General features: G+C 38.5%; 1 protein-coding gene and 2 long non-coding RNA genes across 3 annotated transcripts; 1 reads left to right on the forward strand and 2 right to left on the reverse strand.

Annotated features, from left to right (window-relative positions):
• Positions 1 to 825: 825 nt before the first annotated feature.
• Positions 826 to 5,105, reverse strand: LOC124295519. Its single transcript, XR_006905474.1, has 3 exons — positions 4,989 to 5,105; positions 1,679 to 1,688; positions 826 to 849 (listed from the first exon to the last, which is right to left on the reverse strand). It is a non-coding gene; the product is annotated as an uncharacterized LOC124295519 (long non-coding RNA).
• A 575-nt stretch (positions 5,106 to 5,680) lies between these two features.
• LOC124295415 lies at positions 5,681 to 16,944 on the reverse strand. Its single transcript, XM_046745361.1, has 5 exons — positions 16,941 to 16,944; positions 16,795 to 16,854; positions 6,405 to 6,583; positions 5,945 to 6,069; positions 5,681 to 5,710 (listed from the first exon to the last, which is right to left on the reverse strand). The coding sequence occupies exons 1-5, from the start codon at positions 16,942 to 16,944 to the stop codon at positions 5,695 to 5,697; spliced, it is 384 nt and encodes a 127-aa protein (XP_046601317.1). The 3' UTR covers positions 5,681 to 5,694.
• Positions 7,712 to 9,224, forward strand: LOC124295514. The gene is made up of 3 exons (XR_006905467.1): positions 7,712 to 8,087; positions 8,150 to 8,715; positions 8,798 to 9,224. It is a non-coding gene; the product is annotated as an uncharacterized LOC124295514 (long non-coding RNA).
• Positions 16,945 to 22,488: the final 5,544 nt, after the last annotated feature.

The raw sequence follows: 22,488 nt of genomic DNA on the forward strand, positions 1-22,488 counted from the left end.
TGATGTGTTCCTATACTAAAAATATTCATTACTATTTCAGGTATCACCCGAGGTGGTCGGAGGTGGACGAGGAGGAGGACGAGCTGGACGAGGAGGAGGACCAGGTGGACGAGGTGGACGAGGAGCAGGCGGGGTGGGTCGTGGGAGAGGACCTCTCCTCTCCTCAGAGGAGGGGAGGGGGAAGGGAAGGGACGGGAAGGGAAGGGACGGGAAGGGAAGGGGGAAGGGAAGGGACGGGAAGGGGAGGGGGAGGTGAGGGGGGGGGGGGAGAAAGGGGGGGGAGGAGGGTGGGCGGGCGGGCGGGAGGGGGAGGGGAGGGGGGGAGGGGGTAGGGCGGCGGGGGTGGGAGGGTGGGAGGGTGGGAGGGTGGGAGGGCGGGCGGGAGGGAGGGAGGGAGGGAGGGAGAGAGTGGAGGACGGATGTCGATGCGAGCCCGTGAGAGTTAATAGAGCAGTACCGCCCCCCTACACGCCCTCCCTCCCACCCTCCCACCCTCCCTCCCTCCCTCCCTCCCTCCCTCCCTCCCTCCCTCCCTCCCTCCCTCCCTCCCCTTCCCGTCCCTTCCCTTCCCGCCCGCCCTCCCACCCTCCCACCCTCCCACCCTCCCACCCCGCCGCCCTCCCCCTCCCCCTCCCCCCTCCCCCTACCGCCCGCCCGCCCGCCCTCCTCCCCCCTTCCCTTCCCTTCCCCCACCCCACCCACCTCTCCCCCTTCCCTGCCCCTCCCCCTCCCCCGCCCCTCCTCTGAGGAGAGGAGAGGTCCTCTCCCACGACCCACCCCGCCTGCTCCTCGTCCACCTCGTCCTCCTCCTCTTCCAGCTCGTCCTCCTCCTCGTCCACCTCCGACCACCTCGGGTAATACCTGGAATAGTAATGAATATTTTTAGTATAGGAACACATCAAAAATATTGTGTAAGGATTAATGTAATTAATCAATTAATTAATAATGTAATAAATTGTATAAGATTATTCATAGCTACTGAATATGTGCTTGCACGAAAAATGAATTGAAATAATTTATTGTAAACGTGACAAGTTTGTAATATTTCAGATGAAATATAATTACAATTGCCATCAAATATTATAAGAATATTAATTAATTAATTAATAATATAATAAATTGTATAAGATTATTCATAGCTACTGAATATGTGCTTGCACGAAAAATGAATTGAAATAATTTATTGTAAACGTGACAAGTTTGTAATATTTCAGATGAAATATAATTACAATTGCCATCAAATATTATAAAAGTGTTTTACTCACCCAGCACAAATCCTCGTCCTCCTCGTCCTCCTCATCCTCCTCCTCGTTCACCTCCGACCACCTTCAACCACGTCAGGTTATACCTTGAATAGTAATAAATATTTTCAGTATAAGAACACATCGAAAATATTGTGTAACGATTAATATAATTGAGCAATTGAGTAATTAATTAATTAATAATATAATGAATTATATAAGTTTATTCATAGCTACTGAATATGTGCTTGCGCGAAAAATGAATTGAAATAATTCAATGTAAACATGACCAGTTTGAAATATTTCAGATGAAATATAATTATAATTGCCGTCAACTATTATAAAAGTGTTTTACTCACCGAGCACAAATCCTCGTCTCCCTCCGCCTGAATCACCGAGATTATCCGCAACCACCCCTAACCACCCCCAACGACCACCGCCAACCACCTCGAGTTATACCTCGAATACTGATAAATATTTTCAGCATGAGAACAAATCAAAAATAATGTGTAAGGTTTGATGTAATTTTTTTATCGATATTATCTACCAGAAAGATTATGAGAAGATTATAAAGTTATAGAAATTTTATTAGCGTACAGACAGCTACCGAATTTGGGGTTGCGCGAAAAACGAATTGAAATAATTTATTGTAAACATGAACCAGGAACCACGGAGCGCTTATCCTGGAAGTCGAGAAATTTTATTAGCGGACTGACAGCTACCGAATTTGGGGTTGCGCGAAAAACGAATTGAAATAATTTATTGTAAACATGAACCAGGAACCACGGAGCGCTTATCCTGGAAGTCGAGAAATTTTATTAGCGGACTGACAGCTACCGAATTTGGGGTTGCGCGAAAAACGAATTGAAATAATTTATTGTAAACATGAACCAGGAACCACGGAGCGCTTATCCTGGAAGTCGAGAAATTTTATTAGCGGACTGACAGCTACCGAATTAGGGGTTGCGCGAAAAACGAATTGAAATAATTTATTGTAAACATGAACCAGGAACCACGGAGCGCTTATCCTGGAAGTCGAGAAATTTTATTAGCGGACTGACAGCTACCGAATTTGGGGTTGCGCGAAAAACGAATTGAAATAATTTATTGTAAACGTGAACCAGGAACCACGGAGCGCTTATCCTGGAAGTCGAGAAATTTTATTAGCGGACTGACAGCTACCGAATTAGGGGTTGCGCGAAAAACGAATTGAAATAATTTATTGTAAACATGAACCAGGAACCACGGAGCGCTAATCCTGGAAGTCGAGAAATTTTATTAGCGGACTGACAGCTACCGAATTTGGGGTTGCGCGAAAAACGAATTGAAATAATTTATTGTAAACGTGAACCAGGAACCACGGAGCGCTTATCCTGGAAGTCGAGAAATTTTATTAGCGGACTGACAGCTACCGAATTTGGGCTTGCGCGAAAAACGAATTGAAATAATTTATTGTAAACGTGAACCAGGAACCACGGAGCGCTCATCCTGGAAGTCGAGAAATTTTATTAGCAGACTGACAGCTACCGAATTTGGGGTTGCGCGAAAAACGAATTGAAATAATTTATTGTAAACATGAACCAGGAACCACGGAGCGCTTATCCTGGAAGTCGAGAAATTTTATTAGCGGACTGACAGCTACCGAATTAGGGGTTGCGCGAAAAACGAATTGAAATAATTTATTGTAAACATGAACCAGGAACCACGGAGCGCTTATCCTGGAAGTCGAGAAATTTTATTAGCGGACTGACAGCTACCGAATTTGGGCTTGCGCGAAAAACGAATTGAAATAATTTATTGTAAACATGAACCAGGAACCACGGAGCGCTTATCCTGGAAGTCGAGAAATTTTATTAGCGGACTGACAGCTACCGAATTTGGGCTTGCGCGAAAAACGAATTGAAATAATTTATTGTAAACGTGAACCAGGAACCACGGAGCGCTCATCCTGGAAGTCGAGAAATTTTATTAGCAGACTGACAGCTACCGAATTTGGGCTTGCGCGAAAAACGAATTGAAATAATTTATTGTAAACATGAACCAGGAACCACGGAGCGCTTATCCTGGAAGTCGAGTTTCACCGCGTAGCGGACTCGAAGCGCGGGATCCGGGAGGTTGAGAACCCGGTACTCGAAATTTGCGGAGCGCGACTCTCATCCGTCCGCTCTACTGCGCGGTTGTTTCCAGACTGAGGAATTCTGCTAGCTGATTTTGAATTGGTGACGTCACTTTCTGAACATCCGACATCCAAACTATCGTTTCGAACTTTGATACTATGTATGATGATGTATGATGTACGATGTATGATGTATGATGTATGATGTACGATGATATGATATGATGCATAATGATTTTAGTTTTCACGTTTCATACAAGAAATACACACTTTATCTCTCCTGCTGATTCCAGACTCAAGCGGCCAGGCTCTTCGATGGTCAGCCGTTGACTGAAGATATATTCTTCAGTGAACGGGTCGGCTAATAACGCTGCCGTTCTGCGACAGTTGGCGATGAAAAATTTTGCTCGTAACTTTCAAATGTGTGTTAAAAAACACTCGAAGTGTTAAGAAGCTTCGTTCTTTCTCTCCCTATCACCTTTTTAGGTCTTTAAATCACTACGCGGCGTTAAATACTGTCTCATATACGAAGCATCCATTTCATCTCGTTCAAAATTAGCGCATCCGTGACGTATTACAGTTACTCTGAATTTTTTTCATCCGAATACTTTTCGAAAAACAATTCCGCTCCTCCACCCAACGCAGATACATCACTTGCGACCAGCTAAAACAGCGTTTCGATTCTATGCCTATGAAAATTCAAGATCGAGAGAGCAAATGAAAAGTTGTTGGAATAATTTTCAATATTATTGTTATGGGATACATCGAGCGCGTGTCGAATAGAATCCCATTTCGAAATGAATCATTCTTCTCTTTTCATATCATAGCTTATCTAGTAATGTAGGTAAATAGGATGGTTGGAGGTGTTCGGAAATGGTAGGACATTTCAAAAGTTGAAGTCGACGATGATCCGGTCCATCAATTTCATCGTTACAGATTTTTTTTTCCCATGAGGCATAGAGTATTCAACAACGACAATGCAGTCCTTAAAATTCCTCATTCATCTCTGTCTGGAAAGCTAATTTGCAAGGCGTGGTATTCTAGATATGTCAAAACTAAGCTAGCGGCACGTGTTTGTATTACTAGAAAAATACCCGTACTCTATATACACTGTTTCTAATCTTTTGCTACATTTGGTTTAATCCCCATGCTTCCACAGCACGAATAGTCGGAAATGTTTTTGATTATCCATAATAAAATAAAAGAAGTAACAAAGCTTAAATTTATTGTTAAAGCTCTAATGAATACATCAAACTGCGGTCAAATTCATTTATTATTTGCACATGACCTCTGTATATTTGATAGATTATTCCTAAATACATTGAAACATATGTATTTATAATGAAATATCATGCAATGGGCTGTGTAAACTATAAACTATAATTTCTATCAAATAGCTGCTTTTATGTCAACAGGGCTTTGAGACTCAGTTGAGTTGGATCTCGATTTTTGCCATCGTATGTAGGACATTGGGTTACAGGAACAAATGCGAATTACGAAGAACTCCGTATTAGAGATAAGGATATTTTATTTCAAGTATACCTATACACAGAAATCCGTATGTGAATATACTAAAACCTCTGTGTTTATTGTAAAAATCTAGGTTTAAATATGTGTATATATGTATCCACCTCCAACGACTACTGCTAATCACCTCGGGTTATACCTGGAATAGTAATAAATATTTTCAGTATAAGAACACATCAAAAATATTGTGTAAGGATTAATATAATTAATTAATATGTAATAAATTCATCAACGCATTTGAAGCTACTGAATATGTGCTTGCGCGAAAAATGAATTGAAATAATTTATTGTAAACATGACAAGTTTGACATATTTTCGATGAAATATAATTACAATCACCATCCGATATTATAAAAATGTCTTATTCACCGAGCACAAATCCTCGTCCTCCTCGTCCACCTTGTTTTCCTCGTCTTCCTCGTGCTCCTCCTCGTCCACCTCCAACAACCACCGAAGACCACCTCAGGTTATACCTTGAATAGTAATAAATATTTTCAGTAAGAGAACACATCAAAAATATCGTGTAAGAATTAATATAATTAATTGAATAATTAATGTGTAATCAATTTTACTAGCGCATTTGAAGCTACTGAATATGTTCTTGCGCGAAAAATGAATTGAAATAATTTGTTGTAAGCATGACGAGTTTGAAATATTTTTGATGAAATATAATTACAATTTCCATCAAATATTATAAAAATGTTTTACTCACCGAACACAAATCCTCGTCCTCCTTGTCCACCTTGTTCTCCTCGTCTTCCTCGTCCTCCTCCTCATCCACCTCCAACCACCTCCAACCACTACTGCTAATCACCTCGGGTTATACCTGGAATAGTAATGAATGTTTTCAGTATAAGAAGACATCAAAAATATTGTGTAAGGATAAACATAATTAATTAATTAATCAATATGTAATAAATTAATCAGCGCATTTGAAGCTACTGAATATGTGCTTGCGCGAAAAATGAATTGAAATAATTTATTGTAAACACGACAAGATTGACATATTTTTCATGAAATATAATCACAATCACCATCAAATTTTATAAAAAAGTCTTACTCATCGAGCACAAATCCTCGTCCTCTTCGTCCACTTTGCTCGCCTCGTCTTCCACGTCCTCCTCCTCCTCGTCTACCTCGATCACCCGCAGCGACCGCTAACCACCCGGGGTCATACCTCGAATACTAATAAATATTTTTTGTATTAAAACTCAGCAAAAATATTGTGTAAGCAATAGTATAATTTTTTCACCGATAAATTTTACCAAGAAGTTTATAAGAAAATTATACAAAATTATTGCAATTTCATTGGCTATTGGTTCGATAGTACAACACATGACGTTTTCAACAATCAAACTTGTAAACTTAAAAATTAGCCCGGAAGGGCAAAAATCATTAGGTCAAGGACCTGGACTGCCAGAACTACGGAGCTCTTGTTCTGAAAGTCGAGTTTCACCAGGAAGCGGACCTGGACCGTAGAAACTACACAGCGCTTGGTCAAAAGTCACGAGGTCACGAACCTGGACAGCCAGATCTACGGAGCGCATGTTCTGGAAGTCGAGTTTCACCAGGTAGCGACCTGGAGCGCAGGAACCACGGAGCCTTTGTCCCGGAAGTCGAGTTCCTGCAGGTAGTGGACCTTGAGCGCAGAAACTTCGGAGCGCTTTTCCTAAAAGTCCAGTTCCACTAGGTGGCGGACCTGGAGCAAAGAAATTACGGAACTCTTCTCCTGAAAGGCGAGTCTTACCAGGTAGCGGACCCGAAGGGCAGGATCCAGGAGGTAGAGAACCCGGTACTCGAAATCTGCGGAGCGCGATTCTCATACGTCCGCTCTACTGCGCGGTTGTTTCCCGACTGAGGAATTCGGCTAGCTGATTTTGAATTGGTGACGTCACTTTCTGAACATCCGACATCCAAACTTTGGTTTCGACCTTTCATATTATGTATGATGATGTATGATGTATGATGTACGATGTATGATGTACGATGTTATGATATGAGGCATAATGATTCTAGTTCTCACATTTCAGACAAGAAATACGCATTTTATCTTTCCTGCCGATTCCAGACTCAAGCGGCTAGGCCCTCCGATGGTCAGCCGTTGACTCAAGATATATTCTCCCGTTCTGCGACAGTACAATGATAAAAATTTTTGCTCGTACCTTCCAAATGTTTGTTAAATACATTCGAAGTTTCAAGAAGCTGTGCTCTATTTCTCCCTATCAAAAAAGAAAAAAAAAATCGCCGACAATCGCCGTTTTAGGTTTTTAAATCAGAACACTGCGTTAAATACTGTCTCATATACGGAACATCTATTTCATCACGATCAAAATTAGTGCATTCGTGATGTATTACAGTTACTCTGAATTTCAATTCATACGAACACCAAGATGTGTACCAAGATGGATCGTGCAATGTCGGTCAGCCCCCTGACACACGCTAGTAGATGTCTGACAAGCTTGAGCACGGTCATCGAGGGCAGCGAGCGTATCAGCAGTCTACTAGCGCCACGTAGAGGAACTAAAAAACGGGGACAAAATGCGTACAATTTTTTAGTATACGAGCAGTGGTGAGTGCCAGGAGGCTGGTGTCGGTTCTTGTTCTGACGACGGAATCACGGAGACTAGAGGTAAGGAGACCGAACGCAATGCTGGCAAAATGGACTGTGAAAGTGATGAACAATCCGCGGATTGTACCCGTCTGGCGGCGCTACCACTGCGACTCCGTCAGCGCGGTGATTTTGAATCGTCGATCCTCACGTATGTATCCTATTCGTAACCAGGCGCTGGTATCGCTTGCGGATACATCCCGAACTATAAGATCTTTCATCACTTTCACGTGCACTTTTCGACGATTCCGTCATATGTGTTCGGCCTCCTTACCTCTAGTCTCCATGGATGGAATGATCGACGATTGATGGGTAAACATGGGTTTTCATTTCATTGCCCTGATGTCAGGGTGAAAAAAATCCTCTCCGTATATTTGAACCTATTTGAAATTTAAGGAGACTCATTGTAGTTTCCAAGTGTTCGTTGATGCGTGTATGTGAAAAGAATAAACAGTGATATAGAGATTAGTTGAGTTGTACAGTTTCATGTTTCGTTCGCTATTTTTTCGTTGATCAATAAATTCATCACATCGGCGCCCAAATAAAAGAGAAAACAAAGCATATGTAATATTAATTGAACGAACGTATTTAGAAGGTATGTATGTGTATATTTTATTTTATTTCTATGAATGTTAAACACTCACCTGTTTCAACCAGATCGAAAGACAAGAAGCTGCAAATAGAGGACAAAATCGCCGAGACGGACGATAAACTCGAAACTAAGACGGTCAAAGAAGCAACAACGAAGGAAGGAGCGAAACAGTTGAAAAAAGAGTTGAAACAGATGATGGAGCAGATGTTTGCGCGACAGCAACAAACCGAAAATGTCTCTGCAGAATCAGAGGAATTACGTAAGCAAAATGACTTGCAAAGAAGAGAAATAGAAAATTCAATATCAAATACCAATCAACATCAAGTCAGCAATGAAAATAGTAAAATTAGCGGATCACTAACAAATATACAACAAATGCGAATTAACATCAAAATATTGAAATTTTTTGAAGAAGGAAACATAAATTCAAATGAGTCTATGGAAGATGCGTTAAAATTATTTAAAACTCAAACATATTACATTTGAGGGTCAATTGTTTGTTGCTGAAAGCACATGGAAGAGAACGATTTTTCGAGTTTAAAGGTTTTGAAAATGTGTTTTTCAAAGGATCTCATTCGATACAGTTACAAATAAAGGTAGAAGGAATTACGCGAATATGGATCATGTGATGGTACGTTACAGAATTATTGTTAACAGCAAATTGAAAAGTTATGGACTAATCATTTCAATAAAATCATTTCACAATAATATAGGGAATGGTGATTAGAGTTAGAGAGGCTCTTGCATCAGCAAATTTTGGGAATCAAAATGAGATAGTGCAAGCATTGTCGGATATTGGATGCGGTATATGAAGCAAGACATAAGGAAGACCAGTGGAGTGAAAAAAAATTCAAGGACAATACTAGTCAAATGAACCCTGGTCACAACATGTAACGTCAAGTTAATCCTCACTAAGCCGGGAGATATGTAAACAACGACGAGAGTTCAAACGCGTATGCTATACAAAACCAAGTCATGATTATCAATATGTGTCAATAAATCAGTGAAATGTTATTTCTCAATCTTATGAACTATTAGAACAAACCAAGCGTTCATCCAAATAGTAAAAACCGTTAAGTAAATAGTTATCCATAAAATAATGAAATTGTTTTTCCATACATGCAATATCCACCAGTAATTGTAGGTAATGATAACGTGGTATCAAATAATCATAGCGATAGACAAAATTTAAACTTGGAGGAAACGCGATGAATTTCGGTTTCTAGATTAGACTAGATTACCTGCATTTCTGAAGTGTTGTTCAAATGCCCAGAGGATCAATGTGAAATAATTGTTTTATTTGTAAGTTATATTTCCGTATTAACAGCAATTAGAGAAAAATCAACTCCGGTAAAGAAATAAATACTTACAGATGTTAAAATAGATGATATTCTTAATAAGAAGAAAAGTATTCAAGATTTAGATGGAAGATATGATATAAGAGACGATCATGATTTGTCTGACGAAATTTGTGACAACATAGCTTTAATGAATTTAAATGTCAACAAAGAGACCGAGGTTTTTTTTTTAGAGCAGATTCAGACGTACTTAGATGGTAAATGAATGTTAGACGCCGATATGATTGAAAGATCTTACAATTCTCATTGCAGCCCACTGAGAGTGGTGCAAAAAAGGATGACAAGGGATGAATATGCTGAGATGCCAGATTTTTAAATGAAACAATCGACTCTGATGATGAAACTCAATCAAAAGTCAAAGAATTGATTCATAAATACCACGGGCTCAAGTTCGTGTCAGAAATTCATTTAACACACGGCTACTGGCAAACACCATTATTTCCAGAATTTCGAAAATACTCGGCGTTACTTTACAATACATCAGAATACCAATTTAAAGGAATACCATTTGGTTTAAAAATTGCCGGAAATGGTTTTATTCCAGCATTTAATTTATCATTCGGTGAAGAATATTCAGAAATTTTAACCACCTGTATTGATGATCTTCTGATTACATCAACACCACATTTTCACGACGACATAAATCACTTGAAAAACATATTTGATCGGTCATTAATATATTGTTTTACACTACGTGTTACGGCTTGACAAATCATTGTTATTTCATGAGTCTGTTCCTCTTCTCGGAATTGGGATGATACGGAATTTTTCTAAACCAACAAATCTTGAATAGTTGTAACAGTTTTTTGGATTGTGTAATTATTACCAACAGTTTGCAATTCAATACGCAAATTTCCCTTTCCGTAATTTATAAATTGCTTAAGGAAGTAACGCAACTACCCACTAAGTAGTACTTAATCTGGCAACATCGCTTCTCATTGATTGCGTGCGCGTGTATATATGTGTCAAATATGCCGTCGACAGCTCATCGGCGGTATCAGTGAATTTCTTTCAAGCGCCAGTTCGATATGCCTAAAGAAAAGAAGCCTAGATTTTATTGGAAAGGTAAAATACGTCGTGTAAACAAAAAACGAAGAATTATAAAAAATGTAATAGCCTGCACGAGCTGTCACATACGTTGAAATTTCAAAATGCGCGCTCATAACCTCGAATATGCGACGTTGCAATATTTTTAGCGAGGGTCCGAAAATTCGCTATTAGTACTTTTTATTGTTTTTATTATTCCTATCATAAGTCACCTTTGAATATTTTTAAGCCGGATAAATGATTCTGAATATTTCATCTCTCTGCTGTTTACATTTCATTCTGATCTATCCATCAATTACGGAGATGTAAGGAATAATGTGCAGCTAACTCCGTCATTTCTCATAAGAGGCCATGTTGAAGTGGCTTGTAAAGATATAAAAAGAATTACAAATATCTCGCGTAAAAACCCACCTCGGATCATAAAAATTTGTTTGAGTTCTTTTTACATTGTAATCGAACATTCTGTCAAGTTTGGTATTTTTCTGTCCATCAATTCTATTTCCTGCGTTACTTCCTTAAATGTGAAACTAGTCTGCATAGAATTATTAAAGCGAATCAATATGATAAATGGTGTAAAGGCTAATAGAATATAAGACGAAATAAACTTGGAAAATATGACAGTTAGTATTTAAATGACTCGATGTATAGTAAAAGCATACTGGAACGAACAAAAGAAACCAATGTAACGTTTATTTTAAGAATGAATGAATTGTATGTATGAGATGTTATTACATATAATATAGTATGAGAAATTACTAAAAATTTGAATTGAATCATTATAGAATAATAAACAAGTTGGTTTGGGCTGACTGTGAGCCAGCCGTTGAACTTGCCGATTTCAAACTCTTCTCCAGCTGCGATAATAATAACAATAATAACAACATATTTATAATATCACAGTTATTTATTTATATTTAAATCAATACTGAGCGTTTTGACCATTTATAATTATACAACACATTGAGACAAAATCCCGAACGGATTGTGACACTATTTAACAAGCTTACCGCGGACAAAGCTTAATGATTATACTTTATTGTTTTCATATTTTACTAAGATTTAAATTTTCTACCAAATATTGATTGGAATCCGCTGTGACATCATGTAATCATCTCATTGTCTATTCGATTTTTTCAAACATCAACTCGATTAAAGGTTTTTACAGTCAATGATCACGAATCTGGAATCAGATTTCGAGATTCAAAATGGCGGACCGAAATCCAAAAATTTATTCCATTGAAATGATAGGCTTACGATTAGGCGAGGATTACGGTCAGTCTGGCAGTCAATCGGTCACCAAACATACGCACGTAAAGACTCATACATAACACTTGGCCAAGAAAATAAAAAGTTTTATTGTATCATTGTTCTTATCTTCATTATTTTCCCTGTTCAATCACAATATCGTCGATACCTCTTGTGAATTATGAACATAAAATGAACGTGGCCGACTCACTAACAACGCCTTCGGGAAGAATAAAGTTTTTATTCAACCGTCCTCCTGTCAATGTGAAATTAATTCTTCTCTATACATGTTAAAACCTAATTGGAATTTAGGGAGACTCATTGTAGTTTCTGAGAATTTATTGATGTATATATTTTGTAAAATGATAAACAATTATATGAAGGGTAGATAAATTGTGTTACTTGTTTTGATTTCTATTTATTCATTGGTTAGTAAATTCATCACACCCTGATAACTGAAAATTTCTATGAAATTATTAGTAACGCTCCAAGTTGAAAGGATGGCTGCGTATCAGGACGCTGCGGAGGGGGAGCCATCGAAGATCCCTACGTCGCGGGAATCCGAGGCAGACGCAATTTCCGCTCATGGCCGACGTTCCGCAGCCATCCCCGTTTTCCCCGCCAACAGCTGGCCGACGAACTTGCGAAGGACCGACTAGCGACGAGGGAGCCCCACCCCGCTCACCGCCGAGCATCGTAGAGCTGCGCGGAGGACGAAATTACGATCTAGCGTCAAGTTCTGCGTCGCGTTGCTCCGACGGGTGCGCGTCGAGTTGCGCAATCTACTAAATCGATGACGGATCAAGCGTTGCGTATCCTCGCGAGTATACGTCGCGTAGGAAGTAGCGTACCGGGATCAGCGTTGCGGCAGGTCCTCGATTTTGAATTCACTCGAGTTCCGGCGATTGCGTAGTAAAGACGTTATCTGGTAGGATTTTGATATCGAGGAGTTTGCTATTGAGTTTGGAGAAATTTGGAGCCTTCGAAAAATCACAAGGGGGTTGGTGCTTTTGTATGCTGGATCTGGAACGGTAAGCGCTGCTGATATACTTGCCATCGAATTTCGAGAGGAATTGACTAAAGGCTTGCCGAATAACGGAGAGTCATTTCGGATTTGCATTGTCAGAAAGTACTCGAAATTCGTTTGCCGATTCTTTTGCTTGGTGACCGTAGCCCGAGTTTCGACTTATGGAGTTGCGTCATTCTCGTTTCAAATTTACGTACAGCCCGAATTCCGCTGTACAGGGTCGAGTTGCGGTATCGTGTTTTTCAGTGTCGCCTCTCGTGTGGGTCGCGAATTGCCGAAATAGAGTGTTTGAATTAGCTAATAACGTCCCTGAGAACTTTGAGAAAGTTTTGAGTTCGGATCCGTTGCGATTGCGTGTGATTGAGTTAGCGTTTGTGTAATTAGCGTTTGTAATTTCGGATCAAATCATGTTCACGATGCGAGTGTCGTTATGTCGGTTTAGTATCGGTTGCGTTGCGAATTTCACTGTTTCGAGTTTTGATTATGTTTGAGTTACGATTTGGTTTATGGTGTGTCGAGTTGCGTATTGTTCAGATTTCGTTTTAGTTAAGTCAAGTTACAGTTAAGATTGTGTTCAATCTAATTGCAGTTTCATCATGTCGAGGCGAGTCTAGGATAGTATTCAGTACAGTTGAGATTCAGTTGCGTTTAGGTCGAGTAAAGAAATAGGGTTTAACCTAATTTAAGTTGTCGAGTTCAGATTCAAGTCATCTCGCGGTCACGCCGAAGCTCCGAGGCGGTTGGTATTGAGAACGCCGTCTATTTGGTAGCCGGGACGGCATACCTTTGAGAACTGGGATAGTTTCGGTTTCGTAGCAATTATTGCTGTATTTTTGAGTACGTGTAGGTTTGCAATTTGGGATTGTGTATTTGAGATTTTTGAGTACTGAGTTTAGATTTTAGTTAGTGAGCTGAAAGCTCGATAGAATAAGAAAAACGTTAGTTAAACCAAGGCTTTGTTGTTTGATTCTGAATCGCGAATTTTGAATTTGGAATTTTTTTTTTTTCTGTATCGCCTCTATTATGGAACAGAAATATGTATATATTTTTTTTGTTACGTAGCGTGTTGTTGTCGAGTGTCTCTCTCTCTCTCTCCCTCCAAAATCACCTCTCACCTCTCCGCGGTACTGAGTTACCGAGTACATTAGCCGATGTTTAGCGAAGGTAAATATTACGAGGCGTGTCGACCATGCTAGACGTCCAACGGAATCTCGTAATATTTTTTGTAAGATCTAAGTTTTCCAGCTCACATCGCGGACCGCCAAATTGTTCTGCACACGAAAAGTTCTCGGTCACTTCTCCGGGTGGCCGAGTAACAGCAAAATTCCGCGTCACAGCGAATATAATTCAAAATCCGAAAGAGTTCTCCGATTTTGGTTTCTATGTTTTTTTTTTTTCATTTATTTAAAATTCCCTGAAATATTGGGAAACGTTGTTGCAGGATAAAAAAATTGTTCCAATCAATGATGTCATCAGTTTTGTTGTCTTGAGAAAGTCAAAGAAATATTTTATTCAAACTTAAGACACATGAAAGAACGACACTTGAACGATATTTCATAAAAATTCTATACGTAAATATCTATAACTCAGCCGTTTAGAACTGGTTTTCGGACACCCTGTATTTTCTCAGTGAACACGATAAGTCAAACAAGCTTCATCTTAAATCAAAAAAACAAATATTTTCTATCATAGCTAGTGATGAAATGTAGGATTTTTTTTCTTCCATCACAACTTTTTTCACAAGGCAGCAGATGGTGTAAATTGTACTAAAAATTATACTTTTCTGCATAAGCTCTGCGAAAAATTCGAATTTCAATTTTTTTTATAAATCCTTCGTTTAATCATTAGCTATACTCATCTACTAACAGGAAAAATTTGGATTATGGTTTTCAGATTAAGCTTAATTATTAATTATTTAATTTTTGAATAAATGTTCTATGAAATATAGTTCAGATGGAGTTCTTTCATAAGTCTTAAGTTCAAACAGAATACTTCTTTTGTTACATTACGAAAAAAATTTGAGAACACACATTTTTTTCAACTTTCGAAAACCACGTAATCCTTTGAAAAATTCTTCCTGTCGAAAATAAAACGAATGACGAAGGTGAGAATAATTCACAATCTACAGTAAATTTTCAAATACACAAGCAATATCGTTATTTTTAATCATATAATCAGAGATACCAGTCCTTTGAATATATATACAAAGTTCATATAAAAGAACCAGCAATTCAAAAAATTCGATCAACTCGATGAAACTTTGTCACAACCCCAAAAATGTCGTACATTATGATCAAGTGCAGGCACTCTGTCACACAGTGTGAAGAGCGGAAATTTCATCCGCAGGTAAAATATTGGTAGGTACCTAATTACAGTACAGCCTGACGCCAGTACTATTGTACAACTGACGGTTGAGCGAAGAGTATAGCCGGTGATAATTCTTTCAGCATGAAATTCCCTTTCACTGATTGGCTGGCTATCGATGTGAGATGAGAATAGAGACCCCAGCTGACTTTACAATAATGAAGCCCGGCCGTAGCAAGTGATCAGCAGTTTGTAAGGAGTGGGTCGCAAAACTAGCAAACCAAGGAATTTTCAACGAGTGATAAAATTTGAAGAATTAAGCCAGATAAACGCAGAGACTCTGCTGGATTCGACGGCGGTTTCATCGAATCGTGAGTTTCGCAAAAAGCTGGCGTGGAATCTGCGTGTGGAATACCTCCGTCACCTCGGTGCAAGGCAAGCGTGATTGAGTACTTCGAATTCGCGGCTCCGAACCACCGCGAGCAGGTCGAGCATAGCCACAGCGTCCTCGAGGGCTACGTCACCTACATAACCGACGGCGCAACACACGAAGCATGCCGCCATCCCCTCCCGAATTCATTTAGAACGGTGGTCACATGGGATCGCGGATCCGTCGTCGTACCGGTCCGATTCACAGGTCGCCGAAGGCGAATGACTGAACAGGTAACTAGCCAATTTTGAAAGTAATGGTTTCTGTACTGCGCGTGTGCGTTCTCGCGCAAAACTGTGAGATTAGGCGACCGCAAACTCAATTTGATACTTCGTAAAAAAAAAAGTGTAATATACTTTTGTTATATAAGACTGTTTACGATTTTTTGAAAATCAATCAATTACTCAGAATTTTTGTATGCACGAGCGTTTGATTATGACGAATAAGGGCACTATATTTTCAATTTTGTATGGAACAAGACCTGAAAATCTATTTCTACTTTGAAAAACATCGACCGAAAGCGAAGGATCTTTAGTTTAGAGCTAGGAACTACCATACGGCATGTGAATTTTTTTTACTAGAGTAGGTGTAACATGATCTAACCAATCGTTTCCTCGAAGAATTTTCCCAAAGTATTCGTGACTTACGGTATTACATGGTATAATCAAATTGTCTGCATGAGTTATGTTATTTTATTTCTTATTTGGGAGCAACCAGAAACTGCATATTGGCGATTAGTTGTATTTTCTTTTTCAAAAGTCAGAAACGTGCCTACAAAACAATCTACGAAAACGAAATATGTTATCATTTATATTAAAACGAAGAAATTAATCTAATTGTCGATAACTACGATGCGGTAACTTCGGAAAATTATGCGGGGACACTGGAATTAGTATATTCTTTCTCACGTTGTTCACGTGAAGCAGAGTCACATAGAATGCTCGCACCTCTTAAACTTGGGCAAAAAATTCTGTTATATTTCGGAATGATTTTTACTTCCACAAGAATTCAAAATTTGATCACATTCCAATAAGCATATCTTAAACTTGAATTTCCTCATCGTCCACGACTTATTGATATAAATCAACAAGAAAGCAGTTTTCATTTTAATTCAACTGCGATAAGCAATTCTGTCGAGTCCCGTTGTGATCTCTTTTATTCTCTTTTATTTTAATTTCTATCTAATTGACGATTAACGGTCCAAGGCCTTTGAATACACAGATTCATACAATACAGCATGTCTGCCGCATGTCGCAATATCTTTTTATAGATACACAATTTAAAAGACACTGTCTTCACCTTTCTTGGTTAGATCTCCGCTGTGATGAGTCCTGCGATGATGGGTACTCAGTTTAGCGGCTAGTCCAATGGGTTCAACATGCCGATAACGACGAACACAGCACTCGACGCTCTCATCAATTGGGCCCGATACGCCAACGATGGACGCATCGACGCAGTCCCGGCAAGCCCTCGATGCCTTTTAGTTCGCCGATCCAGAACGGTCTCCGGCTCGGTCGGTAATTCTGGGTCCACCGGATCGGCAATGCAGAATATCCAAAATTCGTCCCGCTTTGTGAAATAGGAATTGTCGTGCGATTGCGCTTCGTCAGTCCAATGATGTCGAGTGTCGGGATGCCTCAGTTTCCCGGCTCAGGAACTTTTTTCGCTATGAGCCTTCGCGCCTAGTGCGCCCCCATGATGTAAAGTGGAGCGCACGAGGATCTCGTCTGTATATCCAATGTATAAATCAAACGTATGACTATAAAAAACTGTATAAAGAAAATGTATAACTATAAAACATATATGAAATGTATAACGATAAAAACTGTATAAATAACATGTATAACTATAAAACTTATGACCAAAAATTCTTGAATTTACATTCTGTAGCATTTTTCTTCTCCCTTCAATAGATATGACGTCTTTTCATGTCATTTCATAGACATCTGCACTGTATAATTTATTCGAATAAATAAACTTCATTACTTACTGAAACCATATTAACAATATTATGTTTTTAGCTTTACAAATCAACTTGACCTCGATAATCGGTTGGGATCAATTTTCATCTTTCAACTGCTTGTTTTCGATTTTTGCCCTCATGAAGCGGGAACTGTTTTTCAAGTTTAAATGTTTTAGATTTACTAACGAGACTCTGTGTGATAGTTTGTCAAAATTTATTCGGCGCACGATCTTGTCCAAAAAAGTCGCAACAAAAATTTTGTTACAGAATAACAGAACCAACTGACAATGAGATCGACTGAACGTATCTTCACCACGCTTTTCAAATATATTTAAGATAGATAATTCCATTTATCAATAATATAAGTCGTAAATATTCATGCGTGGAAGGTCAATTTATTTTAATAATTGAAATGGAATCGTTATAACTGTAGACACAATTTCAAATCCAACAGCAGCTTATTACTGATGGTCTATAACTGTTCGTACGTGATATGTCTTTGATCGTGACTGAGGATCCTATATAAAAATATATCTGTAATTCATCAAAACCGCACGAACGGGGTGTATTCGGCATTGGAAAGCGTTGGAATAATGTGGTGTGTAAAAAATATCGGCAATAACCGAGGTCTTTCATTTTAAATTTAGAATATTATTTAGTTTACGAATCGAAATAAACTTGATAGACTCCAGTTGAATATGCTGGATCTTTGGACGATGATGTCGTTATCAAATGGCACACTTACACTGACATTTTTCATCAACTACCAAATTTTCATCAGATTGTAAGCCTGAGGTTCCTTACAGTCTCCAACTCATATGACAAATACATTCAGATTTACAACTTTTTGAAGAGAATATCTTCTGAGTGCACGAATATTGTCGGCCTTCTTCCTGAAAAAATTCTCCACATCCAACGTCACTTCAAATATGTCGTCATCTTGTACAGAGTGCTGGAAAACAAACAAAATAAATAAATAAATAAAATAAACAAAAGACGGGCAAGAAGAGAAAAAGAAACAAAAAATTGTTCGATTCAGCGTCCAAACGAATCATCCTTTCCAAACACTGTTCTCTTGGCATGAAAACCGTTATGAGCTTGCAACTTTGTGTATTAATTTTTTCATTCGGTTTTGGTCGGTCACGTCACACATTTTTTTCTCCGATCAACGTCGTTTTACCTGCAAGATCTACACACGCATCGATGTCGCAATATCGTGAGGGGTAGACCTCCCCCCCCTCACGCGTAGGGCGATGCAGCCGACCGCAATCCTTCTACATATGTCAATTTAAGGTAAAGCAACGAAAGAGGAGAAGACGAGCGAAGATGGACTACCGCCCGTCTTACCTGTTGACCCGTCTCACGTGACCCGATTGACCAATCAGAGGTCGCACAGGACGAGGAGACAATCACGTGACAGCAGCATACCGAAAATCGGCCGGTATCGCCAGGATCATCGCTCAACGCGACACTCACTACGTTCAACACATTTTCCAGGCAGACGTGCTTTCGATTCTACGTATTAGTTATCTTTTCTACCGCTTCCAATAGATTTAGTTATAGATCCCTTTTCTATTATCTTCTTCTCTACTGTGCTACCGACATCTTCTCTACCTGCTTTCTACACCTGCACCTGCATTTTCCTCTATTCTCGTAAGTGAGGTTTTCTTTTTTCCATTTCGTCAAGCCACGAACTTACTTGTATCGTATCTTTTCTATATCTTCTCTTCTTTCTTATTTTATCTCGCAGTTTGCTTCGCTTGAGCCACATGGACTCGTACCTCCCCTTTTCTTATCTAATACCGCAAGTGACTTCGCGACTGGTTAGCACTTACTCATTTTATTTGCCGTGAATATTGCGCAATTTTTTTTTGTTTCTTTGATCTCGCTCTGCTGGAATTGTTAAATTACCTGATATCACTGAATAGCAGCGCTTCAATATCTCTATGCTTACGCTTGATTCGAATATTTTCAATTGACTGGCTTTACCTGAATTCGAGCATTTATTGTTTCTCTTTAATGATTGGTAAATTAGTTCACTTATAAATGTTCACAGTTTATCTTTGTCTCTTATCATCTTCTCTATATCTTCTCTGATTTGATTATAAATTGCTGTTTTATCGAATATTTTTGTATTTTTAGTAATTAGTATCGTACGAGTACCGCGTGAAAAACCCGGCGATCTTTGCCTTTTGAGTATTGCGCCATACCGATTAACATCCTTCTTACCGTCTCTCTTCTCTAATACCGCTGTTGACGTAGTTTCTCCGTAGTCCCTCTAGTTGTTAGTATATCGCGTTTTAATTTTCTCTATTCTCTTTTCTTAATACGGTGGAAATATGTAAGCTCTTTTCTATTTCTTTTAAGTATCTCGTATATATCGCAGGCTAGACACTATGTATTCTGTTTATAATTTATATTTCATTATCTATTTTCTGAATATTCTTTTAAGTACCTTGTTTCTGTAAATCGTTACTTCAATTCCGTTACCACTCGATCGACTTGTATTTTTTGCATTTCGGTATTATTTCTCCCATCATTCTGCTTGACCTACGAATTATCGTGTCTGTTTACCTGTACTGTGATGATACAATTCTCTTGCTATGTTGTTCTGCTTTCGTTTGAATTGCTAATGTTTACTTAGAGGATCTTAGTCCTCTAGTCTCCTGTCTCACTAATTTGTTAAGTCTCACTTTCACCTCTTTCTCCGACTGTATTTGAATTTCTTGAATAGTCTAATTGTACCTAAATCTCCAGAATTCTTCGAATCTAACTATTTTCTCGCCTTTTGTTAATACACTGGATAATATTACCGCATTATCTATTTTCTTGTATTTCATCTACCGAATACGACCCCTCCCCTGTACCATCATTTTGTCTAAGCTGAGAGCACCGTGCGAACCATCTTAGTACCTGATATTATTCTTTCCTTTATTTTCTCTCTTCTAATTATCTAAAAATTGACGCTTCTGGATCTGGCACCCAACAGCGACACCTTTATCTTTAATTATCATTATAATTCAGGTCAGTATCTGTGCCCTAGGGTACCAGGATTTTTGCAAAATTTCCAGTTCCAAATTGCAAAACCGAGACAAAAATGGAATAGAGTGCAAAATCCTACCGCAGCCTTCCCTCGGCACACTCTGGAGTCATGGTCATATTTATCAACAGCTGATAACGGAGGTAACAGCCGTAATGGAATACCGGTAGTCGGTCGATGCCACCGTGTTGAATCAGCCAGTTTGAATTTTCGAATTCCGAGTTGAGATTCGCAATCAGTGACCTCTAAAATCACTTATCGTGAAGGTTTTATGTTGAATACGAAAATATTTGCTCTTACCAGTTACTCGGTACACAATAAAATCCGAATTTAGAATATTTCAACTCTTTTAAACTGAATTTATCTATTCATCCTTAATTTACGTTAGAGCGATTTCCTTAATAATAAAAAATCGCATGCGATAAAGAAAGATAAATTTTTGAAGGCCTTAATTCCCCGATTTCGAGTTCAAAAACACTTACTATTAGTAAAAAGCTGGCCAAAGTTTTGAAGTAACTTTTTAGGTATGGTCACGTTCAAATGCCGATAGAGCTTAATTTCCTTAAATGAATGTAGAGATCACGTGTCAAGTGAAAATATTCAATCGCGATTGTGAAAAGGAAAAATATCCGGAAGGTTCAATTTCGTTTAATAATTTTTGCATCTGTAATGAATTCTGTCATGAAAAATCCTGAATCATTGTTTATGGAGATGTCGTAAATCATAATATATCGCATTCCTAATGGTATAACTATACTGATAAGCCTATTCTCTTAATGTTAATTATAACAACTATCTTTGAAAGTCATACATCTATTTACATATTTGTCGGTACGTTGGCAAATTGTTTACGTAACAGTCAATACATATCCTCTTGATAATTTATATGATGTCAAAATAGAGGTGACTCAAATTCTGAATGTCAGTTCTTTTGTTGACAGTGTTGTTTTTAGAAATATCTATCATTTCTATTATGATCCTCTTATGCCAGTTGGTTTCCTTGTCTATAATCTTCACATTTTCAAAATCAAACTTGTGCCCTTCAACCAATAAATGATGAGTAAACGCCGATCTATCTGGAATCCGCGTTTTTACATCATACTTATGATTAGCAAACCGTTTTTTTAGATGCTGCGATGATTGGCCAATATAACATTTATCACAATCTTTACAATCGATTTTATACACAATATTGGTTTGTTCCAGTGTGACGCTTGTTGATTTTACAGATGTGAATATATTATGCAACGTATTAGTCATTCTGTACGAGACATTGATGTTTTCTTTAAATACTGTCTTTTTGATGTTTTGTGATAGGTTATCAATAAAAGGAATTGATTCAAGACATTTTTGTTTGCTGGTATCAATTTTATCCACATTGTTTTCTATGCAACTATTATAATGTTTATCTATTCGTTGTTCTTTTAAATGCCAGATCAGTTTTGCTGGATAGCCATTTTTGTTCAGAGTTTCGCGTACTAATTTCAAATTTCGCTTTCTAAATTGAGCATCGGAGAGTGCAAAACTTCTATCAATATCACACATGATTCCTGAACGTACTTTCGATAACTTGTATGTGGGTGAATTCATATTAGAGACAATTGGTCTTAACGGATAATTCGCTCCATGTACTTTGGTTTGGAAATATATGTTTGGTGTTAGTGAATCGTGTGTTTTTAACCGTTTACAAGTTTCGTCAGATATCTTTCCCTTCATCGCTATGCTAATAATTAGATCATTGGTCTGTTTCGCTATTCCATTAGTCAAGTCTTTGCATGCTTTATAGTTCTGTGTATCATTATGACTTTCTAGAGTTTTTTTTACATAATCTTCCCTGTCCATTATAACTGTGCTACTGCCTTTATCCGCTTTCGTAATAACAATGTCCTTGTGTGATCTAAGGAATTCTTGCGCTTTTTTATATATGGTATAATGATGTATGCGCCATTATACAACCGCATACCACACATAAGGGTGAAAGGGAGGATTT

This window comes from Neodiprion lecontei, chromosome 7 (genome assembly GCF_021901455.1).
Source record: "Neodiprion lecontei isolate iyNeoLeco1 chromosome 7, iyNeoLeco1.1, whole genome shotgun sequence".
Lineage (NCBI taxonomy): Eukaryota > Metazoa > Arthropoda > Insecta > Hymenoptera > Diprionidae > Neodiprion > Neodiprion lecontei.

Bases quoted from the DNA above. Each gene is read 5' to 3' on its own strand.
- LOC124295415 (XM_046745361.1), bottom strand. The intron at 6,584-16,794 runs GTGAAGACAGTG...TCTTTGCTCCAG, and splicing joins CGGAGATCTAACCAAGAAAG to GTCCGCCACCTAGTGGAACT. The intron at 6,070-6,404 runs GTTCGTGACCTC...AATATTTATTAG, and splicing joins CCGTAGATCTGGCTGTCCAG to TATTCGAGGTATGACCCCGG.